The 18,726-nt window shown below is 41.6% G+C and overlaps 1 protein-coding gene across 1 annotated transcript in view; it reads left to right on the top strand.

Moving 5' to 3' along the window:
* The window catches only part of tnfrsf21 (tumor necrosis factor receptor superfamily, member 21), an 88,823-nt gene that overhangs the window by 7,225 nt on the left and 62,872 nt on the right, over window positions 1-18,726 (top strand). The window contains exons 2-3 of the mRNA XM_078212878.1: window positions 10,998-11,643; window positions 14,422-14,853. Of these exons, the coding sequence (XP_078069004.1) occupies window positions 10,998-11,643; window positions 14,422-14,853 (1,078 nt within the window). The remainder of the gene's footprint in view (window positions 1-10,997; window positions 11,644-14,421; window positions 14,854-18,726) is intronic.

Below are 18,726 nucleotides of genomic sequence, written 5' to 3'. Positions count from 1 at the left end.
ATTCCACTTTGTGGTTCCATTGGGGTTATATTCAGTTACATCCCAAGATGCATTCACAAGATTGATACGTTGCAAATTTGTTTCAGAAACGTTAAGGATCCATACCACAATCTCCAGTAAATTTACAATTTAAGAGACATAGAAACATAGAAGGTAGGAGCAGGAGGAGGCCATTTGGCCCTTCGAGCCTGCTCCACCATTCATCATGATCATGGTTGATCGTCCAACTCAATAGCCTCATCCTGCCTTCTCCCCATAACCTTTGGTGCTGGTGCTATTCTTACAATTATTGCTAACACTGACAGTTGTGAAGCAAATTTCCATCCATAGATGTTGACAAGGTATATTCAGCTACAGAAGTCCATTGTATCATCCCTTTCTCCCTCATTAATTTTAAATGTAAACGTTACAAGGCAAATACAGTACCAGGATCATGACTGAGATGAGTACATGTTTAGACTTACAAACTGCAACATTTTAGATCATCATAATGTGTTTTTTCTTCGACTGTATGCAGCTGAAGAAAAAAGATTTAGTGTGGATTTAGTGATTGGACAGACATCCAAACTCTTGCCCATGTTGACTCCTCCTCTGTTGCAAAATATCCTGACTGCTTATCCTACACCCAGTAGTGAATGAGCAGAACTTTTCTCCAATTGAAGTGTTTAATGAGGTTCATTTACACTTGCTAGAGGTAACATTAATTCATAACACAAGGGCCTGTTCTCTGCAAGCAAAAGGTATATGTTCAAGCCGTGCATACTTTTTGAATTACATGGAGGCTTGGGGAACCTATAGTTTCCCCATTGCTTTCTCTGTGGTAATGTGTTGGTCAATAGGAGTTGACTTGCCAATCATTACCCTTTTCTCCTGTAATATAAATTGTCATGAGTGTTTGAAATTTGGCATTCTTGAGTTTGTCCTGAGTGCAAGACGAAAAGCTCTATCAACATGACTCATCTGCAATATTCATGGCTAAAGCCGTTATTTTTGGTTTTGGCTCCAAACTCTGTTCCTTAGCTGCTGTCTCCATCCGTTTCCTTGACAACTGTCCAAGATTAAACTAGTCTGTTCACAACTTTTGTTGTCACATTTGGCCCCAAGATGAACTTCCAATTTTACATTTGCACCATTGCTAAGACTGCCTATCTCCACCTCTGTAACATCGTTCAACGTCACCCGTCTCCGCTCATCTGCCGCTGAAACCCTTGTGCCCTTGTTATTTCTCATTTTTATTATTCCATTGTGTTCCTGGCTGGTCTCCCACATTCTGCTGTAAAGTTGAGGGCATTCAAAACTCTTAGCAAGTTCTGTTCACCGATTATCACTGTTCAGACTCCTGGTTAAGCCACGTGTTAGTTTTTAAATTCTCATCTTTGCTTTTAAACCCCATGGCCTCACTGCTCCAGCTCTCCTAATGTCCTCCATCCCCACATCCCTTAGAGATAGCAATGCTCCTTTAATTCTGGCCTCTTGAGCATCTCCAATTTTAATCTCTCCTCCATTAGTGGCAGTATCTTCCATTGCCTTAGCCCTAAGCTCTGGGATTCCTCTCCAACTCTCTACCTCACTTTGTACATTTAAGACACCCCTTAAAGCAGGTCTCTTTGACCAAGCTTTTGGTCATCTGACCGAATATCTCCTTTGGTGTCACGTTTGGGTGCCCATGTGAAACACTTTGGGATGTTCATGGTGATAAAAAACTTCATTTGGTGTTCAGATGATGGTGAGCAAATATCTGCAGTTCTATTTAAGTGCGCTTGTACAAGGCTCTGCCTTGCCTACTTGCGTTCAATAGTCATGAATCTGAAATTCGAAACATTGGAAAATAAGAGCACTTGTGCAGTTCTTATCAATGATAACATGAAGGAAGATTCAGAGCATTGTTGTATTGCTCCAAGTTTATCTGTCTTGGCTACAACATTACTTATATTTGGTCTCAGGAGTGGCAACACTTTGTTACTGCAGGATAAAAGTTAACTTTAACTTTCTTTGATAGCCTCAGTTTATTTTAATAGCATTTGTTACTGTTTCAGTTCAAAATCTTAACTTCTCTCTATTTATCTCGTGTCTTTGTTTCCACATAGTTACATAATTCCAGTGGATCAAAAGTTTGTTTTTACTTGTCCCATGTTTGTGTCATGATGGGCTATGTATGTCGTTTAGTTTAGTTTGTCGTGGTAGGAATTGCGGAATTGGATGTGCAAAATACCCATTTTGTTATTTGCATTTCCATTCCTTCAGGGTGTGCACGTGTTCCCTCTTTGCGTCAGTGTCCTAGCTGGTTAGGATTTGAGAGAGAAAATCTGCTGTCAGGCACGCTGCAGCATACAAAAGCCCTCAATGACAGTATGTGCTTCCTGAAAAGTAAGCCTAGAGTTTTGTGCTCTAGTTTCTGGAGTGGGAATTAAGTAAAAGTCAGAGATTTCCATCTTAATGATCTAAATTGACATTTGTATAAACTGTTGCATGGGTCAACGTGTTAATTTTAAAAATTCATGCAGGGAATGTGGGCGTCACTGGCTGGGCTAGCATTTATTGCCCATTCCTAATTGCCCTTGAACTTGATGGGGCATTTCAGAGGGCATTGAAGAGTCAACCACATTGCTGTGGGTCTGAAGGCACATGTAGGCCAGACCAGGTGAAGTGGCAGATTTCCTTCCCTAAAGGACACTAGTGAAGCAGATGTTTTTTTTTAATGACAGTCGAGAGGTTTCAGGGTCACTGGAATTTTTTAATTCCAGATTTTTACTGACTTCAAATCCCACCATCTGCTGTGTTGGGATTCAAACCCCCAGGGTCCAGAGACCCTGAGTCTCTGGATTACTAATCCAGTGACAGTACCACAATGTCACTGCTAAATGGATGATTGTGAAATTAAGTACTCATAGTATCCCATCATATTAAAACTATGCACGGGGAAGGAATCTTTATCCTGTAAATTTAGATTGTCTGCACCATGTTGTAAAGTTTTCTGATGTTTGATGTTTTCAATATTTCACTATTGCTCAAAAACAGTTGAAAAATGCTGTAATCTGTTTAGTGTTGGCAGAAGAAATATTTATGGAGTGATCGCTGCTGTCTCTGTAAATATCTGATTGCAGAGACCGATGATTTCATGTCTTGCAGACAGCTTTTTCCTGCATTATTGAGCAGTGTAAACATTATAGGGACTGAATCTGACGGAGGTGAGGGGGTGGGGAAAATGCATCTTGCAGCAGGCAAGTTTTATTTATTTTAATTTGGATTGGAGATTTTTCCTCCCAAGGTGCTGCAAATGCAAGTTGATAATGGTACAGCGAGGGTAAAAGGACATCTGGTGCTTTGATGAATAATGGGACAAACAGTATATCTCAACCGACGAGTTTAAAGGATTGAGGAGGATGGTGAATTTGAACATAGAAGCTAGGAGCAGGAATAGGCCAGGTGGCCTCTCTAGCCTACTCCACCATTCCATAAGATCATGCCTGATCCGACCTTGGCCTCCACTCCACTTTCCTGTCTCTATAACTCTTGCCAGCTCCAGATCTGTCTATCTCAGCCTTGAATATATTCAGTAACCCAGCCTCCACAGCTTCTCAAGTAGAGAATTCCAAATATTCATTGTTCTCTTGAAAGAAGAAATTCCTCCTCATCTTTTGTCTTCAAATGGAAGACCCCTGTTCCTGAGTTCCATATCGCTTCTTGGAAATATCCGCTCAGCATCTATCTTGACAGGCCTTTTCAGAATCCCGTATGTTTCGATACGATCGCTTCTCGATCTTTTGAACTCCTGAGTGTAGGTCCAACCTGCTCAATGTTTCCTTACAGGCCAACCACTTCATTCCAGGAATCAGCCTGATAAACTCTCCTTCAATAAGAAGACCAAAACTGTACACAGGACTCTGTGTGGTCTCACTAATGCCCTGTACAGTTGTAGAAGGGCTTCATTACTTGTATACGCCATCACCATTGTAATAAAGGCCAACATTGCATTTCCTTTCCTCGTTACTTGCTCTACCTACATGCTTAATTTTTGTTTCATGGATGGGGATATTCAGAATCTTGCTGTTCTTCAGAATTCTGCAGTCTCTCGATTTAAATAATATTTTGCTTTGACAAAGTGGACAACCTCCCCCTTTCCCACATTGTACACAATCTGTCAGTCGCTGCCCATTTGCCAATTTTTTTTTGTCCATTCACTTAACTAATCTATATCCCTTTTGCAACATTTGATGTGCCCTCTTCACAACTTGCTTTCTGATTTTTCTTTGTATCATCGGCAAATTTGACTATAATCCACTCTGTCCCTTCACTCAAGTTGTTAATATAGATTGTAAATAATGGGGGGCCCAGGATTGATCCCTGTTACAGTTTGTCAACCTGAAAACAGGCCATTCATCCTGACTCTGTTAGTTGGCCAATCCCCTCTGTGCTAATAATTTGCCCTCCGCACCCTGACATATTATTTTGTATAGGAACTTTTTATGTGCCACCATCCTTTCATTTTTCATTTCCCTTTAATCCACATCCTAAAGAATTACAATAAATTGGTCAAATGTGATTTTATTTTTATTTTCATAAAACCATGTTGATTCTGCTTGCTTGTTGTAAAACATTTTCTACATATCTTGCTGCTCCTTCCTTCATAATGGATTCCAGCATTTTTTTAATGACAGTTGTTAGGCTAAACTAGTCTTTAGTTTCCTGCTTTCTTTCTCTCTCCTGTGCATTTGAAGTTTTCCAATTTGCTGAGATCTTTCCAGAATTTCTGGATTTTTGAATCCTAACAACTAATACTTCCACTATCTCTATAGCCACTTCCTTTTCAAGATCTGAGGATGTAGGCGATCGAATTCAGGGTATATGTCAGCATTTAGCCCCAATAATTTTTCTCATACTTTTTTCAAGTTGGAACTGTTTTTTTTCAACAATATTTGGCCCTTGGAATTTCTGTTGTCTTTGGTAATGAATGCAGTTCGCCATGTACGTATGGCCATTTTCTCTAAGTGCTAAGGATGGAGAAATTTTAATTAGTTTAGACCAGTTATTTCTTTTCTTTTCGGAATACAATTTAAATTATAATGGTAGATCTAGATTGTGGGAGCATTCTGCACTGAAACACAGTCATCTGTGGGGGTTATTACTTTTTTGAGGAAGATACCCAGTGTGTACAGCAGGAGTTCCCAGATTAGATAAAGTACCAATTTAAATTTTGGGTAACACTACCTTCCATATTACTTGAACAATGGACCTTGATGCAAGAACAGATGGTTCTGAAACTGCTGACTCAGTTTTCTGTAGTTCAGTTTACTTTACTTCAATCCAAAAATAGGTCTGTGCATTCTAACTTAGAACATGCTCAGTTAATGGGGAGAGAGTTGGGGTGGTTGGGGATTGGTGGGTGAGTGACCTAAAGAGGGGTTAAATATCTATAAGCTAAAATTCTTCAGTGCCAGTGTAAACTTGGTTTTTAATAAGTTGTAAATGTTAATGGACTGCATTTCCAATAGCACAAGTTTTCAAAACAGTTAAAAACAAGCTGATTTGTATTTTAAAAGAAAGAAAACCTTTCGTGATCACCACACCTCTCAATGTTTTACAGCCAATTAATTAATTTTGAAGAGAAGTCACTATAATGTAGCAAGTTACAGTATTCCTTTTTAATAGAATATTTGTGATATTACAATCGTGTATGGTTGCACCCATTTGTTTGGGGAAGTCCCATTTTGGTCAGTTTCATAATTCAACTGTTAATTTAGCTTGCCGATATTAGTAGCAATCTTATGCATACATTTGCACACTGTGAATTATAAATAGCATTGGGGATAGAGCTTTTGCATGAAACACATTTTGTGTTCCAAATCACTGCAGAACTGAAAACAAATTCTATATTGGTTCAATGAACTGAGTAACCCATTCATGTTGACAATACAGGAGGCCATACAGCCCTTTACAATTGTGCTGGCTTCTTGCTAGAGCCAAACCTATTCCCACTACATTATTCTTCCTCAGTCTTGCAGTTTCTATTTTAATTTTTCATCCACCTTTCCCTTCAATGATGCTGTGGTCTTTGCCACAACCATCCAACGGGAATGGATTTATGCTCCCACAATCCTATGAAGAAATTTCTCCAAACCATTCCCTACTCTCCAAGTGATTTCCAAGTTATAGTACCTTGTAACCTTGAGGTGAGAGTGGCTGCCCTTGACATCAAGGCAGCATTTGACTCGAGTGTGACGTCGAGGAATAAGGGAGGGGGGAGGGGGGGGGGGGGGAGAGAGGAGGAAAGGAAGGAAGGAAAGAAAGAACTCTACCAAAGGAAGATGGTTGTGGTTATTGAAAATAAATCATCTCAGTTGATGTAATTTTAATCTGTGTCTGAGGACACTTGTATTTGTTGTCTGTACTGCATCTATTTTAAGCTTACCCACAGCTAATTTATATAATCACTTTGCAACCAAGTTAATTTTAGCAAGTCCCTCATTGCCTTTCCCGATTCCAGCACCCTTATTGTACACCCATCATTATCCTTTCATATAATCATGTTGAGCCTGACTGTATAGTGATCATTACTTCCCAATTATTCTATCACATGCACATCAGTTATTGCCACCCTTCATTTCTGAGATTTAAATCCAGCAATGCTCTTATACTTGCTGGACCAAGCAGTAACCCTGGGTGAATTTTAAAATCTAATTCCTACTTTGGCCACATGCTTAACATTTATTCCAGTCTGTCGTGGGATAGTTACTATCAGTCTGTGTTATTCCACTGTTGATTTAGTACATATCTATCTAATGCATGATTTGGTGCATCAGCTGCATTTTGGCTCTGGACCAGCTCATCAGCGCTTCTTTTGTAAATTCAGCTTCCTAGCCAATGCACATGGTGTATGTCAGTTGAACTGTTGCCTTCACTAATGCTCACAAGTGTACAAAGCTGTAACACATTTTTTCATATTGACGTTAAATTCAAGTCTGACTGCAAAGAGTGAAGAATCTGTAATCTTCTATTTGAATGACTTTGTCCGTATTTCAAGAAATAGTGGTTACTTTACTAACCCAGAGCCTCTTAGCCTTTTTTTAAAAAAAAATCTGAAATAACAACAGAAATACACAACAAGTTCATTATATGAAACTGAGATGAACATTTCACGTGCAGACCTGTTGGCTATTTTTAGATGCATGCAAATGACCCAACAGTTGTTTCAGTTCTTGCCTGGTTATGAAGAAAATTGTACAATGTTCCATTACCTTAATCTGCATATGAACTACAGAAATCTGTATTGCACCTGAAAATTGATGATGCACGTGTGTGTGTGTATGTATACACACAAACTCAATACTACATGTTGTATGGTTCTGCTAAACAACACAGTTTTGATGTAAGAAATAAAACCTTTCTTGATTCTATTCAGAAAGGTTTGCCAGGTTTGTTGCTTAAAAGCATAAATATATTCCCTCTATTCTCTCAACAGTGTGGCTTTGTTTATAAACCGATTACAGTTTATATCCATACCCTTCACTCTTCAATTTTATATACCATGAGTTTTTTTTCTGCTGGGCATTGTCCCAGCCATTATCCCTTTCTCAAACACCACCATGTCAGCATTATTTTTGTAGAGTTGTACATACAAGTCAGTGCATTAAAATAAGTTAATCTGTGCAAAGGATTTTGAGATAAAGTGCTTCATAAATGTGAGACTGTGATTTTTTTTTTAACTTGGGGGTGTTCAGTCAATCTGGCTGCAATTAAAAGCTGAGTTCCAGAGGTGCAAAGAGCCAGCTAGTCAAAACTTTATTATTACTCAAAAGCATAATTTCATACTGGAGTCTTCCATTATCTATCATAATGAAAAGAGCTCCCTCTCGGTTTTAATGCAAATCAAAAATTCCATGAATTCTGCTTCTGTTGGTATAGCACAGCATTGCTCCGGAATTCAGGAAAGTTCCGTTATGTGCACTGCACTATTGGACAATTTTAAAATCAAAAGATTAGGCATAAATCACCAAGGAAACATCCATGCCCTGCAGTAGAAGTTTGTCTCAAGTTATGTGGAGTATCATCAGGATGGTGGTTGTTTGTGCACACATTTTGGGTTTTGCATAAGTATTTGATATCTCAGTCTTTACTTTTGTGTGCCATAGAAATTATTATTTGATGGTTATTGGAGGTCATAGAATCTCACAGTTCAGAAGAAGCCCTTCAGCCAGTCAAGTCTGCACCAACACATGAGATGAGCCTAATCTGCCTACCTAAGCTCATTTACCAGCGCTTGATTGTTATGATGTGCCAAGTGCTCATCCAGTTACTTTTAAATAATGTGAAGCAATTTGCCTCTAACACCCTCAGGCAGCACATTCCAGACTGTCAGCACCCTCACATCCCCTTCTAAACTTCCCACCCTTCACCTTGAACTTGTGCGCACTCGTGACTGAGGGGAACAGCTGCTTGCAATTCACCCTGTCCATGCCCCTCATAATCTTGCGCCACTTGATGAGGTCTCCCTTCAGTCTTCTCTGCTCCAGCAAAAACAGCTCATGTCCTCTGGGTGCCCTGGTTTCCTCCCACACTTCAAAAATGGGTGGGTTAGGTTGATTGACCATGCTAAATTGCCCCTTAGTGTCAGAGGGACGAGCATGGTAAATACATGGGGTATGGGAATACGGCCTGGGTGGGATTGTTGTTTGCACAGGCTCAATGGGCCAAATAGCCTCCTTCTGCACTGTAGGGATTCTATGATTCTATCCAATCTCTCCTCATAACTTATGTTCCACCCCAAGCAGAATCCTGGCGAATCTTTTCTGCCCTCCTTCCAGTGCAATCACATCCTTCCTACAATATGGCAACCAGAATTGCGCACAGTACTCGAGTTGTGGCCATACCAAAATTCTATCCAACTCCAACACTACCTCCCTGCTTTTGTAATCTGTACCTCAATTGATAAAGGCAAGTGACCCAGATGTCTTTTTCACCACCCCTGTTAACATGACCTTTGCCTTCAGATTCTGTGGTATGCCACTGGACGCTGGCTTCCAATCATTAAAGCAGCCTTCTGTCCTCTGTCTCCGACAACAAAGTCAATTTTGAATCCACTTTATCAAATTACCCAGTATCCCATGTGCATTTTCCTTCTTTATAAGTCTCCCATGTGGGACCTTGTCGAAGGCTTTGCTGAAATCCATATAAACTATATCGACTGCACTACCCTCATATACACACCTGGTCACCCCCTCAAAGAATTCTATCAACTTTCTTCGACATGACCTTCTGACAAAGCCATGCTGACTATCCCTGATCAAATCTTGCCTCGCCAAGTGAAGATAGATGCTCTCCTTCAGAATTTTCTCCAATAGTTTCCCTACCACTGACGTGAGACTTGCTAGTCTGTAGTTCCCTGGCTTATCCCCACAACCCTTCTTAAATAGCAGGACCACATTAGTTGTTCTGCAGTTGTCTGGCACCTCCCCCGTGGCCTGAGGGGAATTAAATCTTGGGGTCAGAGCCCCTGCAATCTCCTCCCTTGCCTCCCACAGCAGCCCAGAATGCACTTCGTCCAGACCTGGAGATTTGTCCACATTTATACCTGCCAACACCTCCAATACCTCATCACTCACTATGTCAATTTGCTCAAGAACCCCACAGTCTCTCTCCTTGAATTCCATACCTTAATCCTCATTCTCTTGGATGAAGATGGATGTGAAGTATTTGTTCAATACACTACCAATGTCCTCTGGCTCCACCTACAAATTGGACCCTAATGGGCCCTTCTCTTTCCCTGGTCATCATTGATATACTTATAGAATATTTTGGGATTTTCCTACATTTGCTAGCCAGAGCTTTCTCATATCCTCTCTTTGCTTTCTGAAGCTCCATCCTGCACTTTCTGTACTCCACTAATGTCTCCACTGATTTGTTCCCCTTGTACCTACTGGTGGCACAGTGGTTAGCACTGCTGCCTCTCAGCATTGGGGATCTGGGTTCAATTCCTGGCTTGGGTCACTGTGCGGACCTGTGTCTGCATAGGTTTCCTCTGGGTGCTCTGGTTACCTCCCACAGCGTGAAAGACATGCTGGTTAGGTGCATTGGCCATTCTCCCTGTATACCCAAACAGGTGCTGGAGTGTGGCGACTAGGGGATTTTCACAGTAATTTCATTGCAGTGTTAATGTAAGCGTACTTGTGACACTTAAACTTAAAAGCCTTTTTTCCTTCCCATCATATTTTGATAATTAGTAAACCCCTGAATGTTAACCTTTAGGGCGGACTTGAAGTTGAGGCTGTTGGCAACAGAACAGTAGGCAATTTTTTTTGCCTCTTTCGATCTGATTAATGCTCTTGCTGGAGATATCTATTCACTTTAGATGGGTTGGCGATGCGTCTAGTATTCCACTTTTCGACATTTGTCAAAGAGGGCTAATGGATGATTTCAATTTCCCAGATCCGCTCTGGTAATGTTTCATTGTTGCTGAATAGATGGAATCTTATACTGGGTGGGGTAATGCAATTTTGCTGTAATGTGAACATTTTCTTTCTGCTTAGCAAACTAAGAGGATGATGGTGTCGGTAATCAGATGCTTTATAATTAAGGCAACAGTTGTTAGCATTGAGTGTTCTGAGGACAGACACAGCATAGCTAATCATGCACCCTTTATTTAGACCTTTAGCTGCAAATTCAGAAGAACACCCTTTACTCTGCTTGAGAAAGCTTTTCCCCTTTTCCCCCACACCAAACATCTTTAGGCTTATACAAGTAACTTCTTGCCAGTCACAATCAAATTGAGGGTAATTTTGCATTTTATACACTGCTTGTGAGGAATAATTCCATGTGCATTGAGATGTATAACCGGTTAATTGATGTGTTCTTTTGTTATTTGTTTTTGGATGTATGTTGGGCAGATCACATGAAAAATCTGCTACTATTTAATGTATCCGCTTAGGCAGGGAGACTCTGATAAATATTTTGCGTGCTACAAAATGTCTGACTGATTTGCTTTCTCTCTTGTTTTGTTTCAGCTGCTGTTTGTGTTGCTTGGTGACATTACAGCTCAAGTAGAAACCACTCCAAAGGCTGCTCTATCTCTTTCTGGTAAATACCGGCACCGTGATCGTGCAACAGGGATAGAAATTGACTGTGATAAGTGCCCTGCAGGCACCCATGTGGCACAACATTGCACATCAACATCACTGCGTGTCTGCAGCCACTGTAAAAACGGCACTTTCACGAAACATGAGAATGGCATTGATCAGTGTCACACCTGCAGGCGCTGTGTGGCTCCAATGATTGAGAAATTCCCCTGTACTAACTATTCTGACCGTGAGTGCACTTGCCGACCTGGTACTTTTCTGTCCAACAACATCTGTGTCGTGTATGCAGTCTGCGCAATTGGTTGGCGTGTGAAGAAGAAGGGAAGTGAGACAGAAGATGTCAAGTGTAAACCTTGCCCTCGTGGCACTTTCTCTGATGTGCCTTCCAGTCCGAGGTGCAAAACACTCACCAATTGTTCAGAACAGGGTCTGGAGATCTCAGAACCAGGAAACCGGAAAAGGGATAATATCTGTGGCTTACCAAGCACAACTCGGAGCACAGCTGCCAACTCATCAAGCACAGAGTCAGCTCAACACCACAATGGAGTACTGCCTGATGCCTCCACTCCATCAGGTAATTATTTATGATTCAAATACACCTAGGCTAATGCATTAAAATTCAAGTACAGTCCCCCATCACTTTTATAGTACACATTAACTTGATTTGTCTGCCTGATGAACCAATGAATTGTGTACGTAGAGCATGTTGTGTTCAGCAGCATAATTACTGAAATCTGACTCTGATCCAAGATGCCTAGAAATTCAGTCAGTTCTTTTTGAAACCCGTATTTGAATCCTACAATTTATTTTCTTCAAAGTTGTAGCGGATTGGAAACAGTGGATTTTAGTATTGAAATATTCGGACCTATTTACTTTGAATCAGATACATTTGCCAATTCATGTATTTGAACTCTTAACCAAAGCCACCAAATACCATCAAGACGATCAAGTAAAATAACTGCACTTTGGTGAGACGTGAACTGCTTGTTGAACACCTGTCTCTCCCCTGAAATACTGAACATGTTTAATATGCTGTAATGGCAACTTTCTCATTGACAGTAGTGGTAATGACACATTTGTGGACTTCTCCAATCATGTTTCTACCCGTGCCACAACACTGAAACACTCAATGTCACAGAAATTCTATATACAAAGAAAAGCACAGCACAGGGACAGACCCTTCGGCCCTCCTCGCCTGTGCCAATCATGATGCCCTAAAGTAAAAGAAAACCCTTCTGCCCTGACTCAGTCTGTATCCCTCTATTCTCTCCCTATTCATGTACCCATCCAGATGCCTCTTAAATGTTACTAATGTGTCTGCTTCCACCACCTCCCTTGGCAGCACGTTCCAGGCACCCACCATTCTCTGCCTGAAAAACGTCCACTGCGCAAATCCCTTAAACTTTCCCCCTCTCACCTTGAACCTCTGCCCCCTTGTAATTGACACTTCCACCCTTGCAAAAAGCCTCTGACTATCCACCCTGTCTATGCCTCTCATAATTTTGTAGACCTCCATCAGGTCTCCCCTCAGCCTCTGTCTTTCCAATGAAAACAATCCTCGCTTATTCCACCTCTCCTGATGGCCAACGCCCTTGTGAACCTTCTTTGCGTTCTGTCCAAAGCTTCCACATCTTTCTGGTAGTGTAGCGACCAGAACTGCATGCAGTACTCCAAATGCGGCCTAACCAAGGTTTTATATAGTTGCAACGTGATTTCCCAACTCTTGTACTCCATGCCCTGGCTGATGAAGGCAAGCATTCCATGTGCTTTCTTAATCGCCTTGGCCACCTGTGTTGCCACTTGCAGGCACCTGTGGACTTGAACACCTAGATCCCTCTATGTTAGTGTTCCTAAGGGTTCTGCCATTTACAATATAGTTCGTACCTAAATTTGCTTCCCTGTCTTGCTGCTGTCAGAGGTTGAAAAAGACTTTGCAACCTGAACTGTGCTTCCAACCCTATTATATTCTCCATCACAAAAAAAACCCTTGTTTCACTTTTGTGATATTACCTGCCTCTGCTTGAGCCTCAGCCCACCTGCTGCTGAAACCCTCAATTGTTCTTTTGTTACCTACAAGCTCTTCTAATAGTCTCCTGTCCAGCCTCCCAATTTCCACCCTTGTAAATCACTGCTATGTGTATCCTAACTTGCTCCAAGTCTTTGTTATACATAACACCTGTGCTCATTGCACTGGTTTCTTGACTAACAATGATTTGTATTTAAAATTGCCGCCCTTGTATTCAAATCCTTTTGTTGCCTTTATCCCTCTATATTTGTGACCAGCATGCGAACATACAAAATAGCGGCAGTAATAGGTCACCTGGCCCTTCGAACCTGATTTGCCATTCAGTAAGATCATGGCTGTTTTAATTTCTACATTCCCATCTACCCTGATAACCGTTGATTCTCTTGCCTAACAAAAATCTCGTTACCTCCATCTTCGAAATACTCAATGACTTCGCCTCATTGCCTTCTAAGGTAGATAGTGCTGAAGCCGTACAACTCTTGAGAGAAAAGAAATTCTCATCTCTGTCCTAGAAGAGTGACCCCTAATTTTAAAAGAATGCCCAGTATTTCTGGACTCACCCACAAAAGCAAACGTTCTTTCCACGTCCAGCTTGTCGAGGTGATTCAGTATCTTCTGTACTTTAACCAAGTCATCCCTCTTCTGAATTCCAACTTTGCAACCTTCAGCCTCCGCATTGCTCCAATTCTGATCTCTTGTGCAGCTCCAATTTTCTCTGTCTTATCATTGGCTGCTGTGCATTCAGCTCCCTGGACTCGAGGCTTTGGTATCCATTCCCTGAATTTCTTTGACTTCCTACTCCTCTCCTTATTAAGATATTCTATTAAATCTTTGGCTAACATTTCCAAATACATCCTTATATGGCTTTGCTAACACTGCTGTGAAGTGCCTTGGGAATATCTTGCAGCTCTCATGGACTGAGTTTCAATTTTTTTTGACTGCTGACCACTTGGGCAGGCGATAATACTCAGCTGGCCAAATGGCCCTGTGTCTGAAACCATTCTATGATTCTAATTTGCCTCTATTTGTTGAAGGTGCTGAAGCCAGTTGTAGAACTGCAGCAGTCACCCTGGCTGAAATCCGCTGACTGAGCACCTTTTAAGTGCATGTTCTTAAACATCCTTCCATGTTACTGGAGCATAAAATACTGGGTATGCTGCAGTGATACATTAACCTCGTGAATTAGCTCAGTTGTTAATGATGTTCACCCACATGTTGAGAGAACAGTATGAACCTTTTGGAAGATTGCTTTTTTTCTGACTAATGAGCTTTAATCCTTGCTTCTTCCGAGGTAAAGGGAACCACTTTCTTTTTAACGTTTTGCAGGTATTCCTAAAAAATTGAGCACCACCACTACATCTGCAACCACAACTTTAATCAGCGGAGTGACCAAAGAAGCACAGCTTTGGCATTCTTCCCAGTTACGCCCAAATTCAGCTCTTTCCGCTTCGATGAATTTTCAGCCTGTCATGGAATCCTCGAGAGCTGGTGCTGATTCCAGAGCTCCCAGGAGAGGCCCGCCAAGGCCAAGCGCACATAAGCACTTTGACATAAATGAGCATTTGCCATGGATGATTGTTCTCTTTCTGCTGTTGGTGCTGGTGGTGACGGTAGTCTGCAGCATCAAGAAAAGCTCCCATGTGCTAAAGAAGGGCCCCAAGCAAGACCCCAGCAGCATTGTTGAAAAAGCTGGCCTCAAGAAGCCTATTTCCCCTACTCCAAATAAAGAAAAGTGGATTTACTATTCTAATGGACAAGGTAAGCAAACAAAGATTTAAAGCTTCGATGTAATAAACTGCAGCCACCTTTTAACTTAGAAAAGCAAATAAATTCATGTTCCTGTTGCACCAGCATTGAAATGGAATGCTTTTGAGTCTCTGGTTTTAATTTTAATTTTCACCACCCACTCTGCTGAATTTCTGATATTAACTCTGTTACTGGTGAAGAATTGAACAGCTTCCGGGTACTGGATACCTCAATTGTCTGGATGGCAAGAGTGTGGTTCCAAACATTGCCTACAGTGTGGGTTTTCAGTTCCTGTTGTAGCTGAGGCAAACCAGGGACCTGCGTCTTTGCCCAGCCCCTGAGAATGGAAGGCAATGGCAAACCACCATTCGCGAAAATGGCTCGGGTTGAAGCATCAGCAGAGAATGAGCTAAGGTTCTGTCTTTGAACAGAGCACACGTAACCATATTATACCATGCCATTCTGTTAGTTTGCATTTCATTGGCATCTGTGGCATGGTGATACAGTGGTTAGCATTGCTGCCTCAGTGCCAGGGATTCGAGTTCGATTCCGACCTTGGGTGACTGGCGGTGGCAAGTTCTCCCTGTCTGCGTGGATTTCATCTGGGTACTCCAGTTTCCTCCCACATTCCAAAGGTGTGCAGGTTGAAAGGATTGGCCATGCTAAATTGTCTCTTAGAGTCCGAAGATGTGGAGGTTCGGTGGATTTGCCATGGTTACAGAGATAGGGGGGTGGTGGTGGGTCTGGGTAAGATGCTCCTTCAGAGAGTTGGTGCAGATTCAATGGGCCAAATGGCCTCCTTCTGCATTGTAGGGATTCTAAGTCCAGCAGTGTCATGTGCAGTGTTGTTGTAAGTTCTGTCCATGCCCTGTCTTCCTTATGAGTTCCTGATGATTCATGCTGACTCTTTTTTGTTGATCACATGATCCACTTTTAGTTATTACAAATTATAGTCCTCTAGTTAGCGTGTCATTACAAGTTAATGGATCAAGTGTCCTAAACATCTATAATTGCTCTCCGATTATGGTGGCAAAAAGTAGGTATGAAATGATTGTTCATGTTGTTAAACATATCACCAGGGAGTGGCTGCAAGACTGGAGAATATTGGACCAGGAATTGAGCTTTTGGAGCCTTTTTATGCTGTTCAGTTAGATTGTAGCTTGATCTGTATCTTAACTCTACCTAACCACCTTGGTTCCATAACCCTTGATAGTCTTGTCTAACCAGAATCACTGTTTTCATTTTTTGGGGAGATCATTCCAAATTTCCACTGTGCCAAAATACTTCCTAACATCACCTGTGGAAAAACCTAACTGTAAATTTAAGGTTATGTCCCTTTGTTTTGGGCTCCTCCCAGCAGACCAGTTAATTTCCCTCTCTTGTGATTAAGTATTTTGAGCATAAACACCTCAATGAGGTCACTCTTCTGTATTCAAGAAAATACAAACCTAGTCTATGGAACCTGTTTTCTTAATTTAACCTTTATTATTTGGCTGCCATTCTGACTGCACCACCTCCAAGTTCAGTATGTCCTTGATGTGCAGTGTGCACACAACTAATGTAACTTTGATTACATTCCAATAGTCTTGAGGTAAAGGCTAATGATTTTAGTAGTTTAATTATATTTTTGTACCTGCCCACTAGCTTTTTGTGGAGCCCCTCAATTGGGGCTTATACATAGTTCCTAGCTTCTCACCATGTAGAACATACACTGATCCATTTTGGAGGTCCAAACTGGATGAACTCACACTTTCCTACTTTGAATACCACCAACCAGCGTTTTGTCAACTTACTAACTCTGTCGATGTTCTATTGCAACTTTCTGCTTCCTTTTTACTGCGCCAGCTAATTTCATCAGGCTGCATTTCTTTATCTGAGGTTGTTATAAATACAGTGAAAGGTTGTGATCCCAGGAGGACATAGCTAGTCACTCAGTGCCAATTTGAATATATACCAATAACTCCTAGAGTCTTTCTTCTGACTCCAAGCCATGCCAACAGGTTGCCTCCAAATTCACGATCTGAATTTTTCAGACTAGTCAGCGGGGAACACATCCCCGCCCTCTCTGGCTGCCCCACAGCCAATTTATGCATAAATGGGCACTGACTGTCATTAGGCAGATCTTCCACCCCTCACCTGGAAGGAAGTCACATCTCGGAGAACTGCCAGCCAATCTGATTGGCTGGCAACTCTCCATTCCCTGCAGCAACAGTGTTGCAGTGGGCAGAAGAGGAACTACATGGAGATGCCCGAGACTTAAATCCCAGGAGCCGGAGAACCAGGTAAGTGTCAGGATGGGAAGGGTAGGGTTAGCCTGAAAGATTGTGAGGTGGGTGATAAGGGTCTTGGGGATAGACAGGGGGGAGGAGAGGAGGAGGAGAGAGTGGTATAGTGGAAGATCCATAGATTATTTAGCTTTAAGGGGTGGGCATCCCACTCGGGGCTTCTGATGGAGCCTTCTGAACTTCCCATCCCAGATAAACTTTCTTTATTTTCAGGTTTCCCTCCGCGGAGCTTCAATCCACCTGACAGCCTAAAAATTGAGGCTGGAAAATTGGCCATAATATTGCTGCGAGGTAGGGTCTGATGGGAACCAGGAGGAAATCGGGTTCCTGCAATTTCATGCTCCTCTCCCAACGGAAGCATAAAATTCTGGCCCATGTGTTCTCATTTTTGTTAATGGCCCGTTATTGCCATCCATAGACATTCTTATCTTCGACATTTGGTACCACCTCAACCAATTCGAGTAGGTTCATTAAATGTCAGGTGGCTTTTTACAGTTTCATGCTGGCTGTCTCTGATGGCTGATATTTGTCCAAGTACTCAGTTGCTGTAAATTAACATAAATTTTTATTCTGTGAATTTCTGACCTTTTGAAACAAGATGATTTTTTTTTTTGATCACCCAAGTGGTGATTCATTGTCAGCGCAGATGGGAGAGTATGCTGTTCTCATTGTTTTCTGTCTCAATTTACTTTAAACTTCAGCAACATTTCTACCTTCCTTGCCCAGTGTCTATTTGAAACTTCCTTTGATACATCAGATTTGGTCAACCAACGCCCTGCAGTTTGAAGCCGCAGAGGAAGTATTGACAGCTCAATGAAAGGAGATGCAGCTTGCAGTTGTACATTTTGTTTGTTAACCACAATGGTTTCCTGATGTCGGCTGCATCGGTTTGCGTGTGTTTTGTTCAGAGTACATTTTGTTTACAATATCAGCTGCAGAGCTAAAAAGACGTAAACACTTTCCATTGCTCAACCACCATCCCTATTTGCCATATTTTGCATGGTTTCTATTGCTTTAGTACATCTCTCATTTAAAAGTTGATGGGGATAAGAAGCCAGAAAATCCTATGGACTTGACATTCTGGTTTTCTGTGTTGTTGATCTATCCACAAGACAGGCCCTCACTTCATACTCAATAGTTCACAGGATTCAGGGGAAAGTTACAGTGAAATGTTTCACTGGGATGCCATGTTCTGAAGTGGGAGGTCAAGAATACTGTCCTCCATCCCCCTCCCTTCTCATTTGTATTGTTTTTGTGACCTCTTTGCTTTCCATGCTCCTCATGTCAGTTGGGAGTGACATGAAGGATGAGTGACAGTGGGTCTCCCAACACTTTCTCTGACCTTTTGCCCATGGAAATACATTTCCCTGGGTGCTGAGGAAAGTGCTATTTCACACCAATGCACAAAACCTCTACATTATTAGACAAAAGGAAGATAAGCAAATGGCAGAATGTAGGGTCCAAAAGTATTGATTGGGTCAATTCAGCAAGTATTTATCATGAGAGTTAGTTCTTTTTGAATCGAATGCAGAACCTTCACCCCTCCCTTCTCTTCAGTGCAATGTTTTTAGCTTTTCTGGCATCTTCAGGAGGTGCTGAA

Source organism: Mustelus asterias, chromosome 5, assembly GCF_964213995.1.
Source record: "Mustelus asterias chromosome 5, sMusAst1.hap1.1, whole genome shotgun sequence".
NCBI classification, from domain to species: Eukaryota; Metazoa; Chordata; class Chondrichthyes; order Carcharhiniformes; family Triakidae; genus Mustelus; species Mustelus asterias.
The sequence above is the reverse complement of the archived record's forward strand: the minus strand, read 5'-3'. Positions and strand labels throughout refer to the sequence as shown.